Below are 26,290 nucleotides of genomic sequence, written 5' to 3' on the forward strand. Positions count from 1 at the left end.
GTCACGTTAAATATTTAATTAACCTCACCAAAACAAATATTTATTGAACATTATTTTGAATGCACAGTGATTTGCTATTTTGCACTCTGTTATACTGGATACTATTCTAAAGGCACAGTTTTATGCTATTTGCACTTTGATATATATTGCACATCTTTTGCAATTTTTGCACTTTTTTGGAAGCACGTTTGTACTTTTTAATTTTAGCACTTAGGCTTTTTGTATAAATAACGGTTTATAAATCTATATTTGATTTATTGGAATAAGGGTAGTAGCGCCTCACTACAACATAACCACCAAAATAAAGCTCTATTTGTGTAAAAATGATAAAAACTTCATATGGCTACAGTGTAGCATGACTGCGCAATTGTCATTTAAAGTGTGAAAGCTGGCCTGGGCATGAAGGAGGTAAAGCTGCCCAGTAGGCGAGTGGTTAATTAGACTCCATCTTGCCAATTCATGGTCATTACAATGCCCCACAAGGTAAGGTAACGCCCTACGGTGCGTTGTGTTGCTCTGTGTTATAAAAAAATAGCACAAGCACCTTTGTTTGGTGTGGTTTGGTGCTTTAGGCAGCCCAGTTAAATGAACTGGTTACCTTAAAGAGGAGTTCGTCCTCCCCCTTCAAAAATTAAAAGTCAGCAGCTACACACACTGTACACAAACTGTACACATATTGTAGCTGCTGACTTTTAATATTAGGACAATTACCTGTCCCGGAATACAGCAATGTAGGCACCGCAGCCAATGTTTCCATCGGCTTTCGGGTGCTGCTGCCGCCATTGCCGGTAAGGGAACCCGGCAGTGAAGCCTTGCGACTTCACAGGTGGATCCCTACTGCGCATGCGCGTAGCATGCTGCACATTCCTACTGGCTCGGTGACGGAGGAGGGAGGAGGGACCGAGCTTCCGAGGGACAGAGCCGCGGGGCTATATCCCGGAAGTGGGGAAGGGTACCTGTCAAAAACAGGTACCCGTTCCCCCCTCCCCCCTGAAAGGTGCCAAATGTGGCACCGGAGGGGGGGGGAGGAAACAAAAAAGCGGGAGTTCCACTTCTGGGTGGAACTCCACTTTAATTCAATGCAATGCAGAGCATGATGCATGGTAACCAGCATGCGTTACCGCAATGCAACAGTGTGAATCCAGCCTTGATGAGAAACAGTGGAGCTTTTTTATAGGAGATAATACAGTTGCTGTATATTGTGACACATCAAGAATTTATTCATACAGACTTGTAAGGTACTGGGATGTCCACTGTCACTGTCTGCCATGTTCACTTTCACTGCATTGTCCGCCATGTCCACTGTCACTGCATTGTCCGCCATGTCCACTGTCACTGCATTGTCCGCCATGTCCACTGTCACTGCAATGTCCGCCATGTCCACTGTCACTGCATTGTCCGCCATGTCCACTTTCACTGCATTGTCCGTCATGTCCACTTTCACTGCATTGTCCGCCATGTCCACTGTCACTGCATTGTCCGCCATGTCCACTTTCACTGCATTGTCCGCCATGTCCACTGTCACTGCATTGTCCGCCATGTCCACTTTCACTGCATTGTCCGTCATGTCCACTTTCACTGCATTGTCCGCCATTTTCACTGTCACTGCATTGTCCGCCATGTCCACTGTCACTGCATTGTCCGCCATGTCCACTGTCACTGCATTGTCCGCCATGTTCACTTTAACTGCATTGTCCGCCATGTCTACTTTCACTGCATTGTCCGCCATGTCCACTGTCACTGCATTGTCCGCCAGGTCCACTTTCACTGCATTGTCCGCCATGTTCACTTTCACTGCATTGTCCGCCAGGTCGACTTTCACTGCATTGTCTGCCATGTTCACTGTCACTGCATTGTCCGCCAGGTCCACTTTCACTGCATTGTCCGCCATGTTCACTTTCACTGCATTGTCCGCCAGGTCGACTTTCACTGCATTGTCCGCCATGTCCACTTTCACTGCATTGTCCGCCATGTTCACTTTCACTGCATTGTCCGCCATGTTCACTTTCACTGCATTGTCCGCCATGTTCACTGTCACTGCATTGTCCGCCATGTTCCCTTTCACTGCATTGTCTGCCATGTTCACTTTCACTGCATTGTCCGCCATGTTCACTTTCACTGCATTGTCCGCCATGTCCACTGTCACTGCATTGTCCGCCATGTCCACTGTCACTGCATTGTCCGCCATGTCCACTGTCACTGCATTGTCCGCCATGTCCACTGTCACTGCATTGTCCGCCATGTCCACTTTCACTGCATTGTCCGTCATGTCCACTTTCACTGCATTGTCCGCCATGTCCACTGTCACTGCATTGTCCGCCATGTCCACTTTCACTGCATTGTCCGCCATGTCCACTTTCACTGCATTGTCCGCCATGTCCACTGTCACTGCATTGTCCGCCATGTCCACTGTCACTGCATTGTCCGCCATGTCCACTTTCACTGCATTGTCCGTCATGTCCACTTTCACTGCATTGTCCGCCATGTCCACTGTCACTGCATTGTCCGCCATGTCCACTGTCACTGCATTGTCCGCCATGTCCACTTTCACTGCATTGTCCGTCATGTCCACTTTCACTGCATTGTCCGCCATTTTCACTGTCACTGCATTGTCCGCCATGTCCACTGTCACTGCATTGTCCGCCATGTTCACTTTAACTGCATTGTCCGCCATGTTCACTTTCACTGCATTGTCCGCCATGTCTACTTTCACTGCATTGTCCGCCATGTCCACTGTCACTGCATTGTCCGCCAGGTCCACTTTCACTGCATTGTCCGCCATGTTCACTTTCACTGCATTGTCCGCCAGGTCGACTTTCACTGCATTGTCTGCCATGTTCACTGTCACTGCATTGTCCGCCAGGTCCACTTTCACTGCATTGTCCGCCATGTTCACTTTCACTGCATTGTCCGCCAGGTCGACTTTCACTGCATTGTCCGCCATGTCCACTTTCACTGCATTGTCCGCCATGTTCACTTTCACTGCATTGTCCGCCATGTTCACTTTCACTGCATTGTCCGCCATGTTCACTGTCACTGCATTGTCCGCCATGTTCCCTTTCACTGCATTGTCTGCCATGTCCATAGTTACATAGTTAGTGAGGTTGAAAAAAGACATGAGTCCATCCAGTTCAACCTATGATGCGCGCGTGTGTTTGCTGTTAACCATACATTGTATACCCCTGTATGTTGTGGTCTTTAAGGTGTCCATCTAATAGTTTTTTGAAACTATCAATGCTCCCTGCTGATACCACTGCTTGTGGAAGAGAATTCCACATCCTTACCGCTCTTACAGTGAAGAACCCCCTGCGTACTTTAAGGTTAAACGGCCTTTCCTCTAGTTTTAGTGAGTGGCCACGTGTCTTATTGTATTCCCTTTCTCTGAATAGTTTGTTCCTTATGCTCGGGTCGCCAGTACAGTATTTGTACATTGATATCATATCCCCCCTCAATCGTCTCTTCTCCAGAGAGAATAGGTTCAGTGCTTGTAGTCTTTCCTCATAGCTGATGTCCTCCATTCCCCTAATTATTTTTATTGTCCACTGTCACTGCATTGTCCGCCATGTCCACTGTCACTGCATTGTCCGCCATGTCCACTGTCACTGCATTGTCCGCCATGTTCACTTTCACTGCATTGTCCGCCATGTTCATGGCTGGGTGAGAATTCTGACTCCATGCAGCTCTTTGGAAAAGTCAGAGAATGAAAAAATATGCTTAAAAAACCCCACACATTTTCCACGGCCGATTATTAAGCAAGAGCAGAATAAACTTGACGCGTGAAAGCGACTTGATTATCAGGCGGCGCTGCTCCCCGGCACTGCCACCCGGCCTCCTTCGCCTGTTGTGACAACTTCATTTTAATTGCCGTTCCGCAAGTGATCCGTTTACTCTGTTTACGTTGCAGGTACCTTGCAAAACTGTCGTCGGTGGGCAGCATTTCAGAAGAGGAGTCTTGTGAGAAGCTGAAGGGATTAATTCAGCGCCAGGTGCAGATGTGTAAGAGGAATCTGGAAGTCATGGACTCCGTCAGGCGGGGGGCTCAGTTGGCCATTGAGGAATGTCAGTATCAGTTCAGGAATCGGCGGTGGAACTGCTCCACGCTGGACACGTTGCCCGTGTTCGGGAAGGTGGTGACGCAAGGTAACCGAACAGCCCAGATATATTCACATATGTTTGTTAAAGGGTCCCTCCGCCCGAAAAACGATATTCCAGTGTTTGGAGGATGCATGAATGTTAATGTGTATGTGAACTCTAACAATGAACTTATTTGGTCTGTTAAGGCAGAACTCCAGTTAAAAGTAACAGATTAAAAATTCGCAAATTAAAACATAAAAGAACAAAACCAGCTTTTGCTACAATATTCTCCTTTAATCCAGAGATATCTTCCGCAGTACTTTTTTCTGCCACTAGATGTCATCAGTCTTATGGCCAGCATTATGCAATTCACTTCCTTTGAGCCCAGCCCATCCTAGACCAGGAGTCCCCAACCCGGTACTGGTCGGTGGCCTGTTAGACACCAGACGGTGCAGGAATTCACGGAATGCATGGCATGGAGAGCCGCTGAAGTGCTTTACCTCCCTGGCAGCTATCCATTGCTGGCTGCAGTAGGGGGCAGTGCATCACACTGCTTCCTTTTTTTAATCCAGAGATTTCCTCTGCAGTACTTTTTTCTGCCATTAGATGTCATCAGGCCTATGGCCAGCATCATTCACTTCACTTCCTTTGAGCCCAGCTCATCCTAGACCAGGGGTGGCCAACCCGGTACCAGTCCGTGGCCCTTAGAAGCCGGACCGTGCAGGAATTCACAACATGGGAACAGGGAGCTGCCAGAGTGGCTGCAGTAGGGGGCAGTGTGGTGCACGATTCAGCGCATAACACTGCACCCTTTTTTTCAATCCAGAAACTTACTCAGCAGTACTTTTTTCTGCCATTAGATGTCCTCATGCCTATGGCCAGCATGATTAAATTCACTTCCTTTGAGCCCAGCTCATCTTAAACCAGGGGTGGCGAACCTGGTCCGTGGCCCTTAGGAACCGGACTGTGCAGGAATTTACAACATGGGAACAGAGAGCTGCCAGAGTGGCTGCAGTAGGGGGCAGTGTGGTGCACGATTCATTGCATTATACTGCACCATTTTTTCCAATCCAGAGATTTCCTCTGCAGTACTTTTTTTTACGCTAGATGTCCTCAGGCTTTTGGTCAGCATCATTCAATTCACTTCCTTTGAGCCCAGCTCATCCTAGACCACCGTTCCCCAACCCGGTATCGGTCCTTGACCTGTTAGAAGCTGGACCGTGCAGGAATTCATAACATGGAAACAGAGAGCTGCCGGAGTGTTTTACCAGTCCGGCAGGTATCCGTTGCCAGCTGCAGTAGGGGGCAGTTTGGTGCATGATTCAGTGCATTATACTGCACCCTTTTTTTCAATCCAGAAACTTACTCTGCAGTAATTTTTTCTGCCATTAAATGTCCTCAGGCCTATGGCAAGCATCATTCACTTCACTTCCTTTGAGCCCAGCTCATCATAGACCAGGGGTGGCCAACCCGGTACCAGTCCGTGGCCCTTAGAAGCCGGATCATGCAGGAATTCACAACATGGGAACAGAGAGCTGCCAGAGTGGCTGCAGTAGGGGGCAGTGTGGTGCACGATTCAGCGCATCACACTGCACCCTTTTTTTTAATCTAGTAATCCAGAGACTTCCTCTGCAGTACTTTTTTCTGCCATTAGAGGTCCTCAGGCCTATGGCCAGCATCATTCAATTCACTTCCTTTGAGCCCAGCTCATCCTAGACCAGGGGTGGCCAACCGGGTACCAGTCCGTGGCCCATAGGAGCTGGGCTGTGCAGGAATTCACAAGATGGGAACAGGGAGCTGTCAGAGCGGCTGCAGTAGGGGGCAGTGTGGTGCACGATTCAGCGCAACACACGGCTCTCTATTTTAAAAATGTTGTACAATTTACATTTGAAGTATACAAAATATACACTTCATTCTTGGTAATCACACTGCTGTACGTTGACATGCAATTCAGCATGGTGCGCTGCGATTAAATGCAGCATGTCTGAATTTTATCGCAGCAAGCTGCAGTGCAGCCATAGTGTGCATGAGACACATAGGAAACAATTGTTTCCTGTGTGTCCTTGCGGTTACAGACAATTTACAATGCAGTAAAACGTTTGTCATTGCACACTGTGTGAATTAGCCACAGCTACACCCCACCTCCCGGTTCATGGAAAAATTGCCTCTCATGTAACCTGTCCCTGGTGCCAAAAAGGTCGGGGACCACTGTCCTAGATCTACCCCCAGCCTGGGATTTTACAGTGAATGGAGAACCAGTAGAATGATAAGCTCATCGCTCCGTCACTCTTCTCTCTCCTCCAATCAGCATGCTTCTTTTTCAGTGCTTGAACTGATTGCCTTGTGCTGGATTTCCACTTTAGACTGCATTCGTGCAAGTTTTACGAGCGTTTGCAAAATGAGCAAAAAGTGTTGCGCACTTGCAGTGCCATTCATTGCTAATGACAGCCCAAATGCAGCAAGCAGATGCGTCATTTTTGCCGCATGTTTTGCTGCATTTGAGGTGCCATTAACAATGTATGGCACTGCAAGCGTCACAAGCTGTTTTTCGCGTTTCGTAAATGAAAATCAAGTGCTTTTGCGCACGTTCTAGAAACCCTATAGTGTGAAAACAGCGATAAAGCTGAACGTCCCAATTTTTTTATCAGATGTAGAATCCTTCTATGGATCATTTTAGATTTGTGATGGCAGCGGCCATTGAACACAACTGGGGATTCCAGAACTGACATAATAGCTATGGGTAGAGTTGGCCTTTAAATGACTAACAAAGCTGATTTTGTCATTCACTTGTGTGCGTTACATTTCAGATTTTTTTTGAAACTTGCAATAGATTTTCCATCCTAACGAATATCCACACATAATGAACACATTTGTTTGGAGTGGAGTTGAGCAGGGTTAGATCTTATTATACTTGGACTTTGGTTCTGTACTGAGTCCAAGTGTCACTGACTGTTTTCCATATATCCCTATGAATGCTAGAGGACAAATAATACATTTTATGTCCAGCGCCCTCTAGTGGATTTGTAGTAGCAGTATATATAAAATGCATCTACATCAACAGCAGTACTATGTGGGTTGAGCTGCTGGTTGTGAATGGAGATCTGCTGGGTATGGTGTAAGAAAACTGGCAGAGGGTCAGGTGCTGCTCTACTCCACCCAAAAAGAGAAAGCCAGCTTGGTGTGGAGTTCCTCCTACCGTCTCTCGGCAACATGTATTTTTATTTTATTACATGATTTATATTCAGAGATGTATAGTAACGAAGTAGAACTACTTAAGTACTGTACTTAAGTACCGAAATGCGGTATCTGTACTTTCCTAGAGTAGAATTTTTTTCTCCTACTTCTACTTTTACTTCACTACATTTTTTCGATGATTTCAATACTTCTACTCAAGTATTTTTTTTTTGTGCTGCATAGTTACTCGTTACTTTTAAAAAAATTACCACTGCCAGAACAGTAGATGGCAGGTTGCATAAAGCTCAAAAAAATGTGTATAATGTCATTTGTAAATCTGCGCATACGAAAATAAAGGCTGTGTATAATAAAAGCTGCTATACCAAATCTTTCCAATAAAAAGAAAATATGAAACAAACAAATAAATGGTGCTACAACGCTTAAAGTGCATCAAGAAACTACTAACAAACACAGGTTAATCATTTGAATAAATCATTTGAAATAATAAAAAACAATATGATGTTCAAACTTTTGACTTCTTTCTTTAATAACTACATAACACAGTACTTGTACTTCTACTTTCAGTACTTGAGTAGAATTTTTTTTTCAAAACTACTGGTACTTTTTACTTTTAGTACTTAAGTAGCAAATTTTTTGAAAAAACTACTTGCAATACTTAAGTAAAAAAAATGTTGAATACTTTAGTACTTCTACTTAAGTAACTTTTTCTGCGAGCACTTCCACTTCTACTCAAGTCACTTTTTGATTGAGCACTTGTACTTTTACTCAAGTAGAAATTTCGAGTACTTTATACAAGTCTGTTTATATTGCACCAACAGTTTACGTAGCGCTTTACAATATAATGCATATCACTATTACTATAATGACGGCGACTGGTTGAATTAGGGATAGGTTCTCCTAGGGCTATACTGAGAGATCAAGTTGCTTTAAGACATACGAGGACTTACCTGCTTTGCTACAAAGCTCGTTATTTTTGTCTGCAACCCAAAATTGAAATAAAAACATGACTGTGCAGCTAGGGACAGTACGCTGTGTGCGTTATATGCAGCGCAAACCTCAGACTACACAGTCAGGAGCCTTCTGAGGAAGAAAATATATGTATTCTTTGTAAATGAACTGCAGAGAGTCTTGTGGCTCCTCTCGTCAGCTTTAGCACTCTATCCCTCCTAAATTCTTCTCCGGGTTAGTAATTTGTTAAAAGGACATGTAGTGGTTTTGATCACATTTCTTCCTGTATTTATTATGGTCAGAACTAAAAAATATTTTTTAAATATTTACTTTGTTATATTTAGATAAATATGAAATATTGAAAGATAATATTTTGTATTCACACATTTTGAAGTTTCTCCACCTTATGTTTTAGGGTTGTTTAAAGAGCTCAGCAGGTCAGCTCAATATGTATATACTAGTATATACTATAGGTATATACAGTATATAAATATTTTTTATCCAATATAACAATTTTATATATAAAAAAAATTATGTTAAAAAATAATAATAATGTATTATTCCATTATAAATAAAATAATATTACCTTTTTATAATTAGATAAATAATATGAAGCACTGAAAGATAATATTTTGTATCCACACATTTTTAACTTTTACTGCATGTTATGTAATTATTTACAGAGGTCAGCAGCTCAGCTCAATATGTATATACCTATATACTATATGTATATGAATATATATACAGAATATATATATATATATATATATTTTTTTTTACTATATATATGTGTATATATATCATATATATCATATATATATATATATATATATATATATATATATATATATATATATATATATATATATATATGATATATATATATATATATATATATATATATATATAGAGTAAAAAAAAATATATATATATATTCCGTATATATATTCCGTATATATATTCATATACATACAGTATATATACTGTATATATACAATATATATATATATATATATATATATATATATATATATATATATATAAATATTCACTGGCTGCCACCGCACACAAATCAGGGATAAAAATGGGCCCGGGTGCACAGCAGTGCATTTAAAACCAAAAATGAGAGCGGGACTCGCGGATCTTGCGGTTTTGATCGACATTTTGACAAGGCACAAGCTCGCTTTCCTCAGGAAGATGAGGTTGTGCCTAATCGAAACGTCGATTAAAACCGTCATTGTGCATTCACCTTTCAAGATCCGTTAGTGCCGCTCTCTTTCTTTTTTAATATCTATCTATATATATATATATATATATATATATATAAATATTGAGCTTGAGCTACTGAGCTCTGTAAACAATTACAACATAAAGTAAAGAGAACCTTGAATAAAGTAAAGAGAACCTTGAACGTGTGTGGATATAAAATATTTTCTTTCAGTACTTTATATTATTTATCTAATTATAAAAGTCTATATATTATTAGTATTTATAATTTAATAATACATTATTATTAAAAACATTATCATCGTTATTTTACATTTTGTATATATAAAAAGTACATATAAAATACATCAGTTTAGAATTGTAAAACAAAATAAAAACTGATAAAACTGACTCAAAACATGAATAATATTATTATACAGGATTTATTTAGCGCCAACAGTTTGCACAGCGCTTTACGCTAGGGCAAACAGTACAGTTACAAATACATGTGAGGAAATGCGATTCCAGAAACCCATTCCAACCAATTATTTTATTGAAGTGGATTCTGATTGGTTACTGTGGGTCCTTTAGCAGCGTATGCATTAATCCCCAAAAAACAAGCTTCTACTCCATGTTTAATGGTGTAAGAGTAGGCAAAAAAGGCAGACTGTGGTATTAAACAGGGAAAATATGACAAGAAAAATAAACATATGCTTCATCTCAGCAAAATGTTTGTTTCCCTACAAGCACTCTGCGTTGACAAGTGTGTCCCTTTAAACTTGGCCCCCTTCCCAGTAATGTAGTTTGGAAGCTCCTGCAATAGGAGCCCGAGCTGAGCCAATGATTCCTATCCTGCTACACTCGGCTGAGCTGAACATACAGTGCAACGGCCGGAACACACTACAGGGAAGCCAAAGACTTCTTAAAGTGTAACTCCACTTTTCCTGAAGCAAATCAGCACAGCCATTTCCAGGTCAGGTGTATACATTGTCATTTGAACAGAAGAGGTTACAGGGTTTTTGCGAGCCAGCGGCTCTTTCTTGTAGCTCGCATGAGACAGAAGCGTTGATGTTTCTTATTTATTGAAGGGAATTTATTCTTAGATATCATTGTTTTAGATACACTATAGAAATAGAATAGTGTAATGTATATTTTGTATTAGAATGTGTCAATGTTTTTAAAATTTGTTTCTATGTGTAACTATTTGTGTTCATAGAGTCAGCCGTCTTCATCTCACAATTCAAGCCTATAAGACCACCGGCTCATTGGGGTTGATCAAAGTCCTCTAGATCTATTCTAGAGGATCCCCTAGATCTGTTCAGCTTAAGCGTTTCGAGGGGTATCCCTTCTTCATCAGAGCTAAACCCTCTGATGAAGAGGGATACCCCTCAAAACACGTAAGCTGAATAGATCTAGGTGGCATCTTCCGGAGCTAAGGAGAATGTGCAGTGGATCGAGCAATATTGTCTTTTATGGGCTTTGTGAATCGCAGTTGTTTGTGAATATACATCGTTGATAAGGGTAATGCGCAAGGCTCTCTTTCTTGTTTTTGTAGTATCATGATATTGGGGCATCCCCAGTCCTGAGAGGGCAGCCAAGCATGGTGTTTCTCCTCTTACTTGGAGAAATGGAGGAGTGAGAAGCATTAGGGTCTGACTATCACACTTGTGTGTGCAGGAGGTGGTTTTCATTCGCTGGTAGAAATAGGCAGTTGAGCCACGGATTTACCTCCCACTCATTGCCTACCATACAGCCAGGGGGGGCTGTTTACATGCTGCTGCTGCGATTCTTTGTGCCACGGCATATTAACCCTGCATAGGTGGCGCCACCTGTCAAACTCATCTATTCAAGTCAATGGTGCTACGCCGCAACTGGGAGCCAAACTCTTAGTTCACAGTTATTGTGCATTAATCCCTTTGAAAATATTAATAATAATAATAATAAGCACTCAGGAGGCGGCAGGATCATCTCCTGAACTCTAGACAGTGGCTGTTTAGCTACCCTCTGAATCCCGATGCAACGCTGATCTCTTTTCAGAGAATCAGGAGGTTTGAACCTAGGCCTACTGCCATGAATCCGGTACACCATTGTATGCTCTGAACTTCCGAAGCTGAAACATACAGTTGTGGCTCTAGTACAGTTCTAATAGCAGGCCGCTCACTCTCCACCACAGAATACAAGGCGTTCTGTGATTGGACGAAGTGGAGATCGTAGCAGTTTTCCACCCCTCCCCTCATCCATCTACAGAAGCAGGGGCTGACTGGCAAGTTTCGGCCCAGGGGGCAAGTACAAACCAGAGGCCCATGGTGCAGCAACTCGTCCCCCCTCCCACTCTCCCTCTTCCCTGCCTCCCTCTTGACCCCAATTCCAGGCTGAAGCTCCGCTCCAAGTACTCTACTCAACGGCCGAATCTGGGTTCCCGACCTGGCCAGCAGGGAGCAGTTGGGGGGGGCTGGGACAGCTCGGTCGGGGCTGCCTGGGGGAGGAGAGTCTCCAGTGGGTCATGGAACCGGCCTTTGCTTAAACACAATTTACACCATCCATCTGGGAGGGAGGCCTGCTCTCTGTTCATCCCGCACTCAGTAGGTCAGCAGTGGGGACATTTACTTCTCTTCACCAGGAATCGTTTAGGCATGTCTGTTACAGAAGCGTTGCAGCCTTTTTTCAGGGCATCAGAGCGCCTCGGGGGGCAATTGCCCCGCTGGCTCAGTCCTCCCCACTAAGAAGGCCTTATAATCCCTAAAAAGAATACTAGACATTTTATGAATGGCTGAGGGGGAGAGTGAGTGACCCACTATGGGAACTGTACTAGAGCTGCAACTGTAAATTTCATTCTCAGACGTTCAGCATCTACAACTGTGTGTTGTGAATTCATGATAGCTAGAGTATTAATGAATGCAGCAGCATCAAGATTCAGGACAACAATTATTAAGCCTGCCATAGATTTGTCGAATTTCAGCTGGTTCAGCAGGGACCGACTGAGATTCGATCAATCTATGGGCAGGCTGGTTGTACTAAAGTCGATCCATCAACCAGCCTGTTGGGTTTTTTTTTTTTTTTTTTGCATGCAGTCACTGCCAGCAGTGATTATTGTGTTCTGCCGGCAGGGAAACCTCCCTGCTGCCAGTACACAATGGAACTGTGTTAGGGATTCCCACATCAGTCTAAAGCTGGCCATACATGGATTAAAATTTCGCTGGTTCAGCAGAGACCCATTGAATTTTGATCCATGTACAGGCAAGCTGGCTCTACTACCGGTAGTTGTCTTCTGTCCAACCAGCCTGTTGGAAAATGTCCTCTCGATCAGAGCTGCAGGATATAGCTGGCAACGCTGATCAGTGTATTCTGAAGACTGGGAAGTCTCCTCAGTGTCAGACTACAGATGCTCAACAGGAGGATTCCCCACCCCCCATCCATCTATTTATTTTTTCAACCTCCATGTATAGCAGTGTACACCCATTCATTGCAATGGGAGGCTGTACACTGCACCTGTAGCTACCTTATGCCGGCTATTTGTGATCCATGACCACAGCACGCCATGTGCATGAAACCAGGACTGGCCCAAGAGATTGTGCTGCCTGGGTCCAAGACTGAAACGCCCCCCCCCCCCAAAAAAAAAAACGCCCAACAAAAGGCCTTCACATCCATTATTTTATATAAATGTAAAATTTAGAAAATATTATATATACTGTTATCTTTTTCATAACTCACCATCAGACCGGTCCAATAAACGCCATCTGTCTGTTTCAGTCCTCCTGTCATTCCTGTGTCTGCCGCGCCTCCCGCCTGAGAAGATCCAGCCTGCCCTGCGTGAGATGGAGTATGCTGATGTCTGACGTCATTGCGCTCACCACGATCACGTGAGGGACGTTCCCCGGAGGAGACACTCCACCTCCCCATACTCATCAGTTTGCACTACAGGCGGCAGTATGAGATGGAGATATGCCGCCAGTAACGTGCCGCAAACTGATGACACACAAAACTGCTGGGAAAAAAATCTTGGGAGTCAATTTGCTGCCCCTCCAATGCCTGGGTCCAATGGACCAGCGGGACCCATGGTAGGGCCGGCCCTGCATGAAACCTAACATTTTGATTTCTCATCACTTTCTGCACTTGATATAATGATTTCTTCTAGTAAGGTCACTTCTTCTGTTGTGCTCCCTATATCATATAATAAGACCCCCTCATAATGGTTGTGGGAGATATGCAGACCCAGGAAATCAGGAGCAGAGGTCTCACCCTCCGAGTTCCCAAGTCAGGGTCTTTACAGCATCTACCCAAAATACATTTTGGAGTGTTTACTGGTCCTTTAAGGTTTTTTTTTTTTTGAAGTAACAAAAACTGGCCCTTGGGTGTCTTGTTCTTACAAGAAGATCTTTATTAAGGTGAATGCTTAAGACTAGAGGATACGGAGTGGGCTGAGGTCTGGAAATTGGATGCAAGGGGAAGGAAAGGTTATCGGTACAGATTAAGGGATTTGTGCGAGGATCAGGGTCATATCATGTCTTTATTACTACTGTAACAAATGGCCTGAAAGTCAATACTTACAAGTACCCCCATGATTAACTCAAGATCCAACTCTCCGAGGACGTTGTCAAGACCCTTCATAAACATGAGACCCGGGTGACACATGGGAAGACAGCGACACTTTGTCCATAGAAAACACGGTTCCGTTCGGGCTCAAGTACACTTGGCATTTTAATTTGCTTAGTAGTATGGGATTAATACATAGCTTTGTGGAAAACAATTTACTGCAGGCGAGGATGCAGTCAATGAGGGAGAAAGCCTGATACACAAGATCAGAAAATCATACGAAAAATAGCACTTTCGAGGCGATCGTACGATAGTCTGATCATCAGTACACAGTTTTCGAGAGCCGATCATGACAGTTAGTTTAAAATATCCGATGAGACAATTTTGGTTTAGACTTGGTTCACGCTGCTGCAACATGGGATCCGACTTGTGAGACCCCAAGTCGCATGACATGTCAAATTCAATGCTTCCCTTTGAGAACCATCTTAACTGATCCTACACAAGTCGCTCCGACTTTAGAAAGGGTTCCTGCTCTACTTTGGTCTGACTTGGGTGCAATTTCAGCCCCTGTACAGCTGTGTTAATTTTGGCAGCAAATTTCAATTTAGTTCTAAGTCTTAGTCTTAGGACTAATATGGCATTTTAGTCTTAGTCCAATTTTAGTCTTCTGCAAGTGTTTTAGTTTTAGTCGTATTTAGTCGACTAAAACTCCAGTACATTTTAGTCGACTAAAACTCCAGTACATTTTAGTCGACTAAAACTCCAGTTCATTTTAGTCGACTAAAACTTCCTACATTTTAGTCGACTAAAACTCATTTTAGTCATCTATAATCGAATGGGTGTAGTTCAATTGTAATTTGTAATGCATTATTTAAGCATTTCTCTACAATTTCCAAACTCATTATATACTACTGCTGGTCCTGGAGTGAAAAATCGAATATGTTATTATTTATGGTATTAAGCTTTGAGCATGCAGCAGTGTTAATTTTGGCAGCAAATTTCGATTTAGTTTTAGTTATAGTCTTTTGACTAAAATGCCATTTTAGTTTTAGTCGTATTTTAGTCATCTGAATTGTTTTAGTTTTAGTCGTATTTTAGTCGACTAAAATTGTGTTAATTTACTAGACGAAAACGTTTTAGTCGGTTTTAGTCGATGAAATTAACACTGCTGTACAGAATCCTAAATAGCATCCAAGTCACAAGGGATACGTAAGGGGTTCTTCACTGTCAGAGCGGTAAGGATGTGGAATTCGCTTCCGCAAGCAGTGGTATCAGCAGGGAGCATCGATAGTTTCAAAAAACTATTAGATGGGCACCTTAAAGACCACAACATACAGGGGTATACAATGTACGGTTAACAGCAAATACGCACGCGCATCATAGGTTGAACTGGATGGACTGATGTCTTTTTTCAGCCTCACAAACTATGTAACTATGTAAGGCAAAGGTGCAGGCAAAGTCATATGACATTGCCGTCACAGCAGTAGGAACCGAGCCTTAATCAGTACAGTACAGTACATGACATCACTCCCAAAATTTTTATCCTTTTGTACGCGAATTTTCGTATTTTAAGTAACCTCTTCGTTTTCGATATGTGATTAGCATGCAAAAAAAAAAAAAACGGACGATCATTCGTTCGATATTCTCATTGCGTGTACAAGGCTTAATGCTGCGTTCACACTACTGCGATGTCAGACATTGCTTGTGATTCGCACCGCATTGCTGTGCAGATCACGTGCGATGCGAGTTCAGCCATACAGATTGTATGGCTGAATTCACATTGCATTCTGACAAAAATGGTGCAGGACACTTTTTTTGCTCAGCGCTGGAATCGGATCGCATGCGTGTTCACAGCCATGCAATCACCCATGCGATCTGATTCCTGCATCATTTGACAGTTCGCACTGCGATCCGATCTGGGGGTGACATTACAGACATGCGATGCGGGCACAACCGGAATCACGCTGGTTCCTGCATCGCAATAGTGTGAACCCAGCCTTAGTCTCTTACTGCCAAATAATTCATTTTTTTTTAATACTTTATTTTAAACCTACTAAAATGTTGCATTGCTTGTAACGATTGTGTAGAACAACAGGATTTAATTTATCAAAGTGTATGAAGAATTCACCGTACAGTACTGGCCGTTCAGTCCTTGTCTGCAGTTACAGTGCAGACAGGATGAAGGTAAACAATGCAGTGGACTGGACTGGGCTCTTAAAGCATAGAAGTTAGGGGGCTATCTTTGCAAATGTAAGGTAAGTTATAGAGGCAAAACTTTTTTTTTTTACATTTTGGATAGAGTGATGCCTCGTACACACGCAACGATTATCGGCCGGCCGACCGATCGTCCGACTTTTGTCCAGAGTTGTGTTTTGTTGGTTGGAATGTGCCTAGACTGCACACAAATTTTCTCAGCCAACAAAAATCAACTTCAGAAGTGATGTCATGTGATGGTTTACTTTCCGTGTGTTTTTTCTTCTCTGAGCATGCCCAGTCTTGCTCATCAGATTTTTGTCTTCCGAAATCTGTACTGACTGACGGAAAATCGGCCGTTGTGTTGACGGCCAACAAAAATTTTATAGCATGTACACCAGATTTTTTTCGGCCGAAAAGTCGGAGTCGGTTGTCGAAAGCATCATACTAACAAGCCGAAAATCGGACGTTGGCCGAAAATTCCCGGCCAATAATCGATGCGTGTGTACGAGGCATAAGGAAGGGTTATAACCCCTTGACGGCGAGTCAAGTTAATGCCAAAGAGCTCAATTGTGGTCTTATCTGACCACAGCACTTTCTTCCAATTCTTCTCTGAGTCATTTAGATGTTCATTGGCAAATTTCAGATGGGCCTGTACATGTGCCTCCTTTGAGGAGGGGGACCTTGCAAGGACTGCAGAATTTCAATCCATGGTGGCGTATTGTGATACCAATAGTTTATTTGTTGGCTGTGGTCCCAATTGCCTTGAGATCATTTACAAGCTCCTCCCATGTAGTTCTGGGCTGATTCCTCACTTTTCCCATGATCGTCCTTACCCCATGAGGCAAAATCTTGCAAGGAGCTCCGGATCGAGGGCAATTGATGATTATTTTGTATTTCTTCCATTTGCGAATAATCGCTCCAACAGGTTTCTTCTTCTACTAAGCTTCTTGCTGATGGCCTTGTAGCACATTCCAGCCTTGTGCAGGTTTACATTCTTGCCCCTGACATTATTTGACAGCTTCTTGGTCCTGCCCATGATAGTGAGGTTTGAATGGAAGAAGCCCCCATTCGCATTGACTGTGGCTTTGAAATCATGCAACTTCATCTGAAATCGCACAATTTCAAAGCTGCATGTCAGTGCGACTTGGAAGACATTTGTGCAGCTTCTTGCACAGATGTCCATCCAAGCCGCACCCTAAATTGCCAAAAGTAGTTAGGGATGCACCGATCCGATATTCGGATCGGATATTGGCCCCGATACGGGCAAAATAGCTGGATCGGGGGATTGGTAAAATTAACAGATCCACGGTCCAATCCGGTTTTGCTCTTTATAGCTTGTGAGGGAGCAGAGAACAGCTGTCAAAGAAAAAAAAAAAGAGCCTCCTGCAAATGCCTTTCAACTCTCCTAGTTAGGGCTCTTTCACGCGGTCCGCCTCCGTAGGCGGATCCGTGTTGCTCAGCGTGGATCGATCCGCGATCCCCACTGAGCCGGCGGATGACAGCTCCGTCTCCGCTTGCAGTGCTGAGAGGGAGGTGTCACAGCCCCCGCTGCTCTCTATGGGGGATCGGATGAGAGCGAACCGCCTGTCCGCTCTAATCCGATCCGATCCCTGAACGGATGGAAAAATAGGGTTTCCATCCGTCCAGATTTCACGGACAGCATCGGATACGGGTGTCAGCGGAGGTATCTCCGCTGACATCCGCTGCCCCATAGAGTTGCATGGAGGATCCGATCAGATCCGCCTAAAAAACTGACAGTCAGATCTGATCGGATCGCCCGTGTGAAAGAGCCCTTAAGTAAACACAATGATTACAATGTATCTTTTCGTTCCGTCTGCCGGAGGAGGGAAGTTTAACCTCTTAAAGACTAAACCCATGACATTTTAGATTTTGAATGCACAATTGTTATAAGGTATCTGCCGATACCGATACCGATCCGGAAGTATTATTTTGTTATAAGCTCACAAAACAGTACTTCCGGATCGGACTCGGGATCGTCGATTTCACAAAGCAAAAGATCGGGATCGGGACCAAAAAAGTTGGATCGTGCATCCCTAAAAGTAGTGCAGGAACTACTTTTTCAAATCAGTACGGCACCGCAAAGTTGGCATCGCACTGATTTGAACAGTGCGATTGCCGGAATTAGGATGCGATTTGTCATGTGATTTGACCTGTTAAATTCGCATGACAAGTCCCTCCAATGTAAACAGGGAGGAAGAGATTCTGTGGACAGGTTTTTTTTTTTTTGTTTTACATATAACGAGTTGTCATTAGGAGCACCATCATAAATTGACAGCACTAATCTGTGTGCCACATGAGCACATACCAGTCTGTGGGAGCCAGAATTGTAGTTGATTGGTAGGGGATCAAATACTTATTTTTCTCACTGAACTGCAACTCAATTTATAACATTTGTTTCATGTGTTTTTTTCTGAATTTTTGGTTGATAATCTGTCTCTATTATTTAAAATACATCTATGATAACAATTATAGACCTTTCATTTCTTTGTGAGTGGGAAAACTTACAAAATCTGCAGGGGATCAAACAGTGGCGGCCCGCCCATAGTCCGTCCCCCAAACACAAGCAGAAAAAAAAAAAAGATTAAATTTAAATAATAATTTTCGCCCACTAGGGGCGCCGGACTTAGTGCTGGGTATGGGGGAGGTGGGGTTTTTGACCCCACCCTCGCCTGGCAGAGGCGCCGATATGCACTCCTCTGGAGTCATCGGGGCGCAGAGCAATGCGCCCGACACACCCCACTTTAACGATGTCCGGGCTGTGATTGGCCCAGAGTCCAGCCTGGACCAATCACAGGAGGACATCAGACCTGGTGACGTGACGCCTGGGGGCGGTGCACCGCCCCGGCGTCACGATCACCTTCCGTTCCCGCCCGCGGCCCGACGCAGAGAGAGAGGAGCGGCGATCGAGTCGCAAGAGCAGCGTGACCGGCATGGGGGAGCTGACAGTCGGACGGATTGGACTTCAGAGAGCGAGGAGTAAGTGAGGCGTAGCCGCCCGCGGCCAGGATGGTAGGAGCCGGCACTGGGATCAAATAATTATTTTCCCCACTGTATATCAAGTTGATTTCATTTTCATTTACATGCTTTTGTAAAAAAATAAAAAATAGTAATTAGCAGGGCTTTTTTTCCTCGGGGAATAGGTGCAGGAACTCCCTCCTTCTGAGTCCCACTTTGTCTCCGCTCCCTACCCACCTCCAAGCACCGTCCCTTGGTTCTACCTCCTACCCACCCCCCCAGTACTTCCCCAAATGTCATAAAGGATTTGTATGGAATTTGTTAATGTCTAAAAGCAGTAAATTAGATCCCATGGAGCCAGTAACAATAGTTCCCCCCAGTAATAATAGACCCTACCCCATCAACAATAGATCCCTCACACAACAGACTCCCCCAGCAACATTGGACCCCCCAAGCAGAAATAGATTCCCCTCCCAGCAATAATAGACCCCACCCCAGCCACAATAGATCCCTCACACAACAATAGACTCCCCCAGCAACAATAGGTCCATCCAATAACAATAATTCCTCCCATTAACAATAATCCCCACCACAGAAACAATAGTTAACCCACACAACAATAGACCCCCCCCCCCACAAACACACAGAAACAATAGCCCGCCCACAACAAAATACTACCCTAAGCAAAAAAAGATCCACCCCAGCAACATTAGAGCCCCGAGCAGCAACAGCAGATCCCCTAGAGGCCAGCATTATTTGACCCTCCAGCAGCCAGCAACAATAGACCTCTCCCTCAACAGTAGATCCCTACCAGCAACATAAGACCCCCCAAAAACAGCAGATCCTCCACAAGCAATAATAGACCCTCAAACAAAAACAGATCCCCACCAGTGACAATAATCCCCCAGCAGCCAGCATCAATAGAACCTCCAGGACACCCCTTGGTATTACATACATTCAGTACTGGAGGTGCCGGAACTGCGTTCCCTCGCGTTCCCGCTGAAAAAAATCCCTGGTAATTAATAACAATCTTTTTAATGATGGGAAGAACATTTTTTTTTCTTTTTTGCTTTTTTTCCCTTTCTTTCTTTCTTTTTTTTTTTTTATAAAGTCCTTTTGAGAGGCTTTTCTTGATTTACAAAGTCCCAAAGACCATTAGTCATGGCGGGGTTAAGTCGAAAAAAAAAAACAGAACATTTGTCTTTGGTTATCGAAACAAATATTTTGGTATTATTACTACAAATTTCAAAACCCGCTATTTCTGCCGTGTAATGAATAGGATTTTGACTAAAGAATCTTTTTCCAATTTATCAAACACGTCTTTAGATTTCTGGGGAGGAAAGTGGGCGCCAGACTCAATAAGAAAAGGTAAAAATGTCAGCTATTTACTAGCTATAAGTGTATTGGCCGGGGGTCAGTCATGTAAAGATTCCATTTTTTTGTGATAAGCGGACCCCGGAGAATTTAGGCCCGATACCAATTTTTTTTTCCAACCACATTGAAGTGATCAAGTGTTTTTTTTTTTTTTTTCAGACACGCAAAGCTGCTTTGTATTAAGAGACTGATAGATGTATCTTCATTTTTCGAATCGCCGTTAATGAATACAAAATAGGATTTTCTGGGGAGTACCAAATATTACATGGGATATGGATATACATCAATGACATAGGATAACCAAACAGGTTATTCATAGCTAAGGGGACCAAAAAAGCATTCCACTTAAAGTACACCTGTGCCCAGACTATGCACATTTATATATTCTTAAAAAGCAGTTCTCCAGGTAATGGTTAAATCATGAGAATTATGGAACCCAGCTCCCCCAGCTGATGATGGTTTTAATTCTCATTTTGTCAAGGGAATCCTATAACGCGGAGAAAATCGTACCTTTTCCACTGGTTTTGATTGCGATGACCAGACCCATGAGGCCACTCTTCTTGCTGGCCTGTAACGGGTCTTGTCACCTCCCATCTCACCAATCACTGGTGACATAGGAATGCCTACATTATGTAGTGGTCTATAAAAGCAATCTCATTTTCTGGGGTGGAAGAAAAGACCATCGGCTGCTGTGGCCACAGTCACGTAAAGCTCTGAAGTTTATCCCTTTGACAAAACCAGCATTGTCTCCTGCATTAGCTGATCTCTGTAGCTGCAGGTACTGTGAAGTAGTTCATCCTCAAAAATCACAACAGATACTCTGAAATCGGGTATTATTCAAATGTGACGACCTCTGATGGCTCTTGTCCTCTTCCCTCTCACCCACATCATCAGTGGTGCCATAGGAATGCCTACGCCATGTGGTGATATACAAAAGCCCTTCAATTTTGCAGGGTGTATATAAAGGGATATATATATGTAGCACCCTCCTAGATAGGTGCTAGGTTAAAAGCATTGTTGTTCCATTCTGCTTATCAGGGGAGCCTGATCTGTTAGTTATGCCTGTTACATGTGTCCAGGTGTGAGTCATTTGGTCTGAGGGAGTGTCCCCACTGCATCCAATAGGGGAGCCTGTTGGACAGTGGAGGAAACATGGCCAGTGGCAAACAGGCTTTTGTGGCAGTCCCAGTGGGAAGGCACCACTGCAGTGCATACTGGGATTGATGATAAAAGCCAAGGGCACGTGTGACAGGGCGTCTTTGGCGGGAAGCAGAGTCCCAGGAGGAGGGTGACGGCTGTCTCTTCTCCTGCTGTCTGAGGAAGGTGGTCACTGGCGGTCGGCCTAGTGAACCAGGTGTGGAGTTGAGCCTGAAGGATCCTGGAAAGTTTACAATGGAGTTGCGGGCAGAGTCCTCTGGGAAAAACAGTGTCCGTGAGTACCAGGGGGCTTGCCAAGGGGTCCGCCTAGGAAAGGGGACCACTCCAGGGAAATCAGAGGATAGATGGACAGCTCACACGGTTAGCAAGAGTAAAAAGGGGGGTGCCAAACGTGACCCTGAAGAGTAAGGGCAAAGGGGGTACCAAGCGGGGCCCTGAAGAGTGATTCAATGTATAGTTTGCTTATCTTATACTTCACTACAGTGGCAAGGTGAAGCAGTGGCCTTGCTGCATTCAACATAGCTAGACGTTGTGCATAGTTCATCTAGTTGGAGCATCCCACTCCTCCCTTCTCCCATCCCAAGTTCTAAAAAAAAACAACAAAAACCCAAATTCCCTAGACTGTTTTCTGACTGAGCCAAGAGCCTAAAGTACTAAGGATTTGCATGTTGTTGCTATGGGTAGCCCAGGGGAACCCGCTTCAAGCAGCTCCCAAGGGAGTAGTGCTACATGTATCTATACATATATACGTGATTATTCACTTTCACTTAGAGGGAGCACATGCATGATGCTTCTGCTGTGGTTACTCACAGCAGAAGCAGATCAGCAGGTGACAGCCAATGGATGTTCCCCTGCACCCACTGACACAGGGGGTCCGCTGCGTTCCCGTTCTCTGTTTCAGAGGCTAATCAGGTCTGAATTTTTGCCAGAATTTGGACCTGATACTGAGCCAAAGATGACAGGACATATTTTTAGCACTGATCACTGTAATAGTGTCACTGGTTCCCACAAAGTGTCAAAAGTGTCAGTGTCGGATTGTCCGCCACAATATCGCAGTCCCGCTGATCGCCGCCATTACTAGTATAAAAACCAAAATAATACAATTAACGATATTAAGGTTTAGGTTATTGATATTGTGCTTGCACTGTAGTTTAAAATGATTGAGATGCCAATCGATGCCCATCAGATGCCAATCAGTGCCGCCTATCAGTGCCCATCAGTGCCACCTATCAGCGCCCATCAGTGCCTCCTCTCAGTGGTGTATATCAATGCCGCCTATCAGTGCTGCATATTAGTGCCTCCTCATCAGTGCCTATCAGTGCTGCCTCATCAGTGCTGCCTCATCAGTGCCCATCAGTGCTACCTCATCAGTGTCCATCAGTGCCACCTCATCAGTAACCGTGAGTGCCTCCTCATCAGTGCCTATCAGTGCTACCTCATCAGTGCCTATCAGTGCTACCTCATCAGTGCCCATCAGTGCTACCTCATCAGTGTCCATCAGTGCCACCTCATCAGTAACCGTCAGTGCCTCCTCATCAGTGCCCATCAGTGCTGCCTCATCAGTGCCCATCAGTGCCACCTCATGAGGGTCCATCAGTGCCACCTCATCAGTAACCGTCAGTGCCTCCTCATCAGTGCCTATCAGTGCTGCCTTATCAGTGCCTATCAGTGCTACCTCATCAGTGTCCATCAGTGCCACCTCATCAGTGACCGTCAGTGCTGCCTCATCAGTGCCCATCAGTACCACCTCATCAGTGCCCATCAGTGCTGCCTCATCAATGACCGTCAGGGCTGCCTCATCAATGCCCGTGTCAGTGAAGAATAAAACATTTTGACCTTTTTTAATTTGTTTAGCAAAAAATAAAAAACCCAGTGGTGATCAAATACCCCCAAAAGAAAGCTCTATTTGTGGGAAAAAAAACAATAAAAAATGTAATTTGGGTACAGTGTTACATGACCGCGCAATTGTCATTCAAAGTGCAACAGTGCTGAAAGCTGAAAATTGTTCTGAGCGGGAAGGGAGTGAAAGTGCCCGGTATTGAAGTGGTTAAATATTGTTGAATGAAGTGTATACTGGACTGGTACTTTAGAAGGGATCCTGAAAAGGAATTTGTATGGTCGCTCCAGATGCAGCAATGAAAAGCTAGCAGGGATTCCAACCATTTCCCAGGCTATCCAAAATTTTTAAAAAAAGTTTTGGCTTTAAGTGGAAGCTATTTATGTCAAGAATTTCACATCCAGAAAACAAGAAGTTTAATCTTCATTTAAAAAGGAGGCAGACATATATAAATAATTCTTTTATGTCTCACCATAGTTAATATGGGTCATAACCCCTGTGCAGCCTGGGACTCTGATACCGGGGGGGGGGGGGGGGGGGCTGTCTGAACAAAATGTACAGAGATACTTGAATGCATGTGCAGGTATTTTATGCGCTTTATTTTCATGAGTTCAGTGGACCAGGATTGGTAGAGCAGTTTTGCCCCTCCGATGCTTTGCAAACTTTAAGGTGCCATTTACACAGTTGGCCAGGGGGTGGTAAAAACAGGCAGTTGATCCATATCCCATGTGTATCCCTCCTACAAGCAGACATGCTGCTCAGTTGGGTACACATTGTCATGCCAATTTTAATGCTACTTGTTTAGCTTTAGGGACAGCACTCAAACTTTCCCATGTAAGTGAACGGGGCAGCGTAGCAACTGCGACCTAAAGGCTCGGGTCTCTGTTGTGGTGCGATTCTATATTGCAAAATTTGCAAAAGAAAAAAAAAAAGGTTGCTTTCCAGGTAGTGGTAGACACCGTTGCAAATGTGAAAGGAGCGTTTATACTTTAATGAAATTACCAACTTGGTACTTGCAGTAGCTGAAGTGCAAGCACCTGAATTGGGTTTGGTATCAGCCTTTTATATTCCATTATAAGGCCCCTTTCACAGACGTTCTGATTGGGTCCAAACAAATATTTCAGCCAAGCGCTCACTCGACAGGGCAAGACTGATGTGCTGCTCTCCTCAGGCAGGGGACTCCAAAACGGGTGCATGAAAGAAAAGAAAAGGAGGCGCAAACACCTAGTGCATTACCCGTGGTACTGTTTAAAATTATTTAATAAAATGCTGAATGCATACTCACAAACATAAATATGGAAAAAGGAAGGGGAAGGGAGGGGAAGGGGAGAGGGAGTGGAAATAAGGGAAGGTGGGACTTTAAATGAGACTCTTGCCATCGAGTCTCCATCCCTATGTCTATAAACAAACAATAGAACACATGGTGTTCAAAATTAATTAATGGGACTTTGAATGAGGTGTGGCCAGAGTGTGAATGTTAATATAGTGTATACATATGCTGGTAAGCAAAACAATGTATAATAGATCAACATTTCACATTTATTAGTAAACATAACATGGCAGTAAGCAACAGCATTACAAATCATTACAAATCAAGGTACAAAGGACAGTAGATGGACATACATGGTAGGTAAAAGCCATAGGGGGTATGTATGATAATAAGAGTAGTTAAATAAACCCATACACAATAGAACAAGCAATAAAATGAATGAATGTAAACTGGTTGGATGCATGATGTAGCAAACCAATAGTGAGTTTAAATACATGATGAAACTTGTAAATAGTGGTTGCCTCATAAGCTCGACGCGTTTCGTGAAACTATGTTCACTTCTTCAGGAGCAGGCATGGTTAAGATGTCTAAAAGGATACAAAAGAATAAATGTTGCATCCAACAAGACGGATATAATAAGAATGTTGAATGGGAATGTAACTTACATGAGGATATTGGCTGTCAGTGAGGGTACAGATCCCCCAGTGGTAGGTCCCTGTTGGGAACTGAGAGAGTGTGACCCCCCGCACAGAGCCAAGGAGGCGTGGTCCATATAAACAGTGAAGATCTTCATAAAGGGTCTTGGAGGGCCAAGCTCGGTATTAAGATGAAACTGTATAAAAGTATAACAATAGTAAGTTATGTATTAACATGAAATTGTGTAAATGTGGTGAGCTGGCCCAAAACCAAGACCCTTTATGAAGATCTTCACTGTTTATATGGACCACGCCTCCTTGGCTCTGTGCGGGGGGTCACACTCTCTCAGTTCCCAACAGGGACCTACCACTGGGGGATCTGTACCCTCACTGACAGCCAATATCCTCATGTAAGTTACATTCCCATTCAACATTCTTATTATATCCGTCTTGTTGGATGCAACATTTATTCTTTTGTATCCTTTTAGACATCTTAACCATGCCTGCTCCTGAAGAAGTGAACATAGTTTCACGAAACGCGTCGAGCTTATGAGGCAACCACTATTTACAAGTTTCATCATGTATTTAAACTCACTATTGGTTTGCTACATCATGCATCCAACCAGTTTACATTCATTCATTTTATTGCTTGTTCTATTGTGTATGGGTTTATTTAACTACTCTTATTATCATACATACCCCCTATGGCTTTTACCTACCATGTATGTCCATCTACTGTCCTTTGTACCTTGATTTGTAATGATTTGTAATGCTGTTGCTTACTGCCATGTTATGTTTAATAATAAATGTGAAATGTTGATCTATTATACATTGTTTTGCTTACCAGCATATGTATACACTATATTAACATTCACACTCTGGCCACAC

General features: G+C 43.6%; 1 protein-coding gene across 1 annotated transcript in view; it reads left to right on the forward strand.

The window, feature by feature from the left end:
• The window catches only part of WNT4 (Wnt family member 4), a 101,598-nt gene that overhangs the window by 52,536 nt on the left and 22,772 nt on the right, over positions 1 to 26,290 (forward strand). The window contains exon 2 of the mRNA XM_082274106.1: positions 3,905 to 4,140. Within this exon, the coding sequence (XP_082130232.1) occupies positions 3,905 to 4,140 (236 nt within the window). The remainder of the gene's footprint in view (positions 1 to 3,904; positions 4,141 to 26,290) is intronic.

This window comes from Pelophylax lessonae (assembly GCF_965119305.1).
Source record: "Pelophylax lessonae genome assembly, chromosome: 12".
NCBI classification, from domain to species: domain Eukaryota; kingdom Metazoa; phylum Chordata; class Amphibia; order Anura; family Ranidae; genus Pelophylax; species Pelophylax lessonae.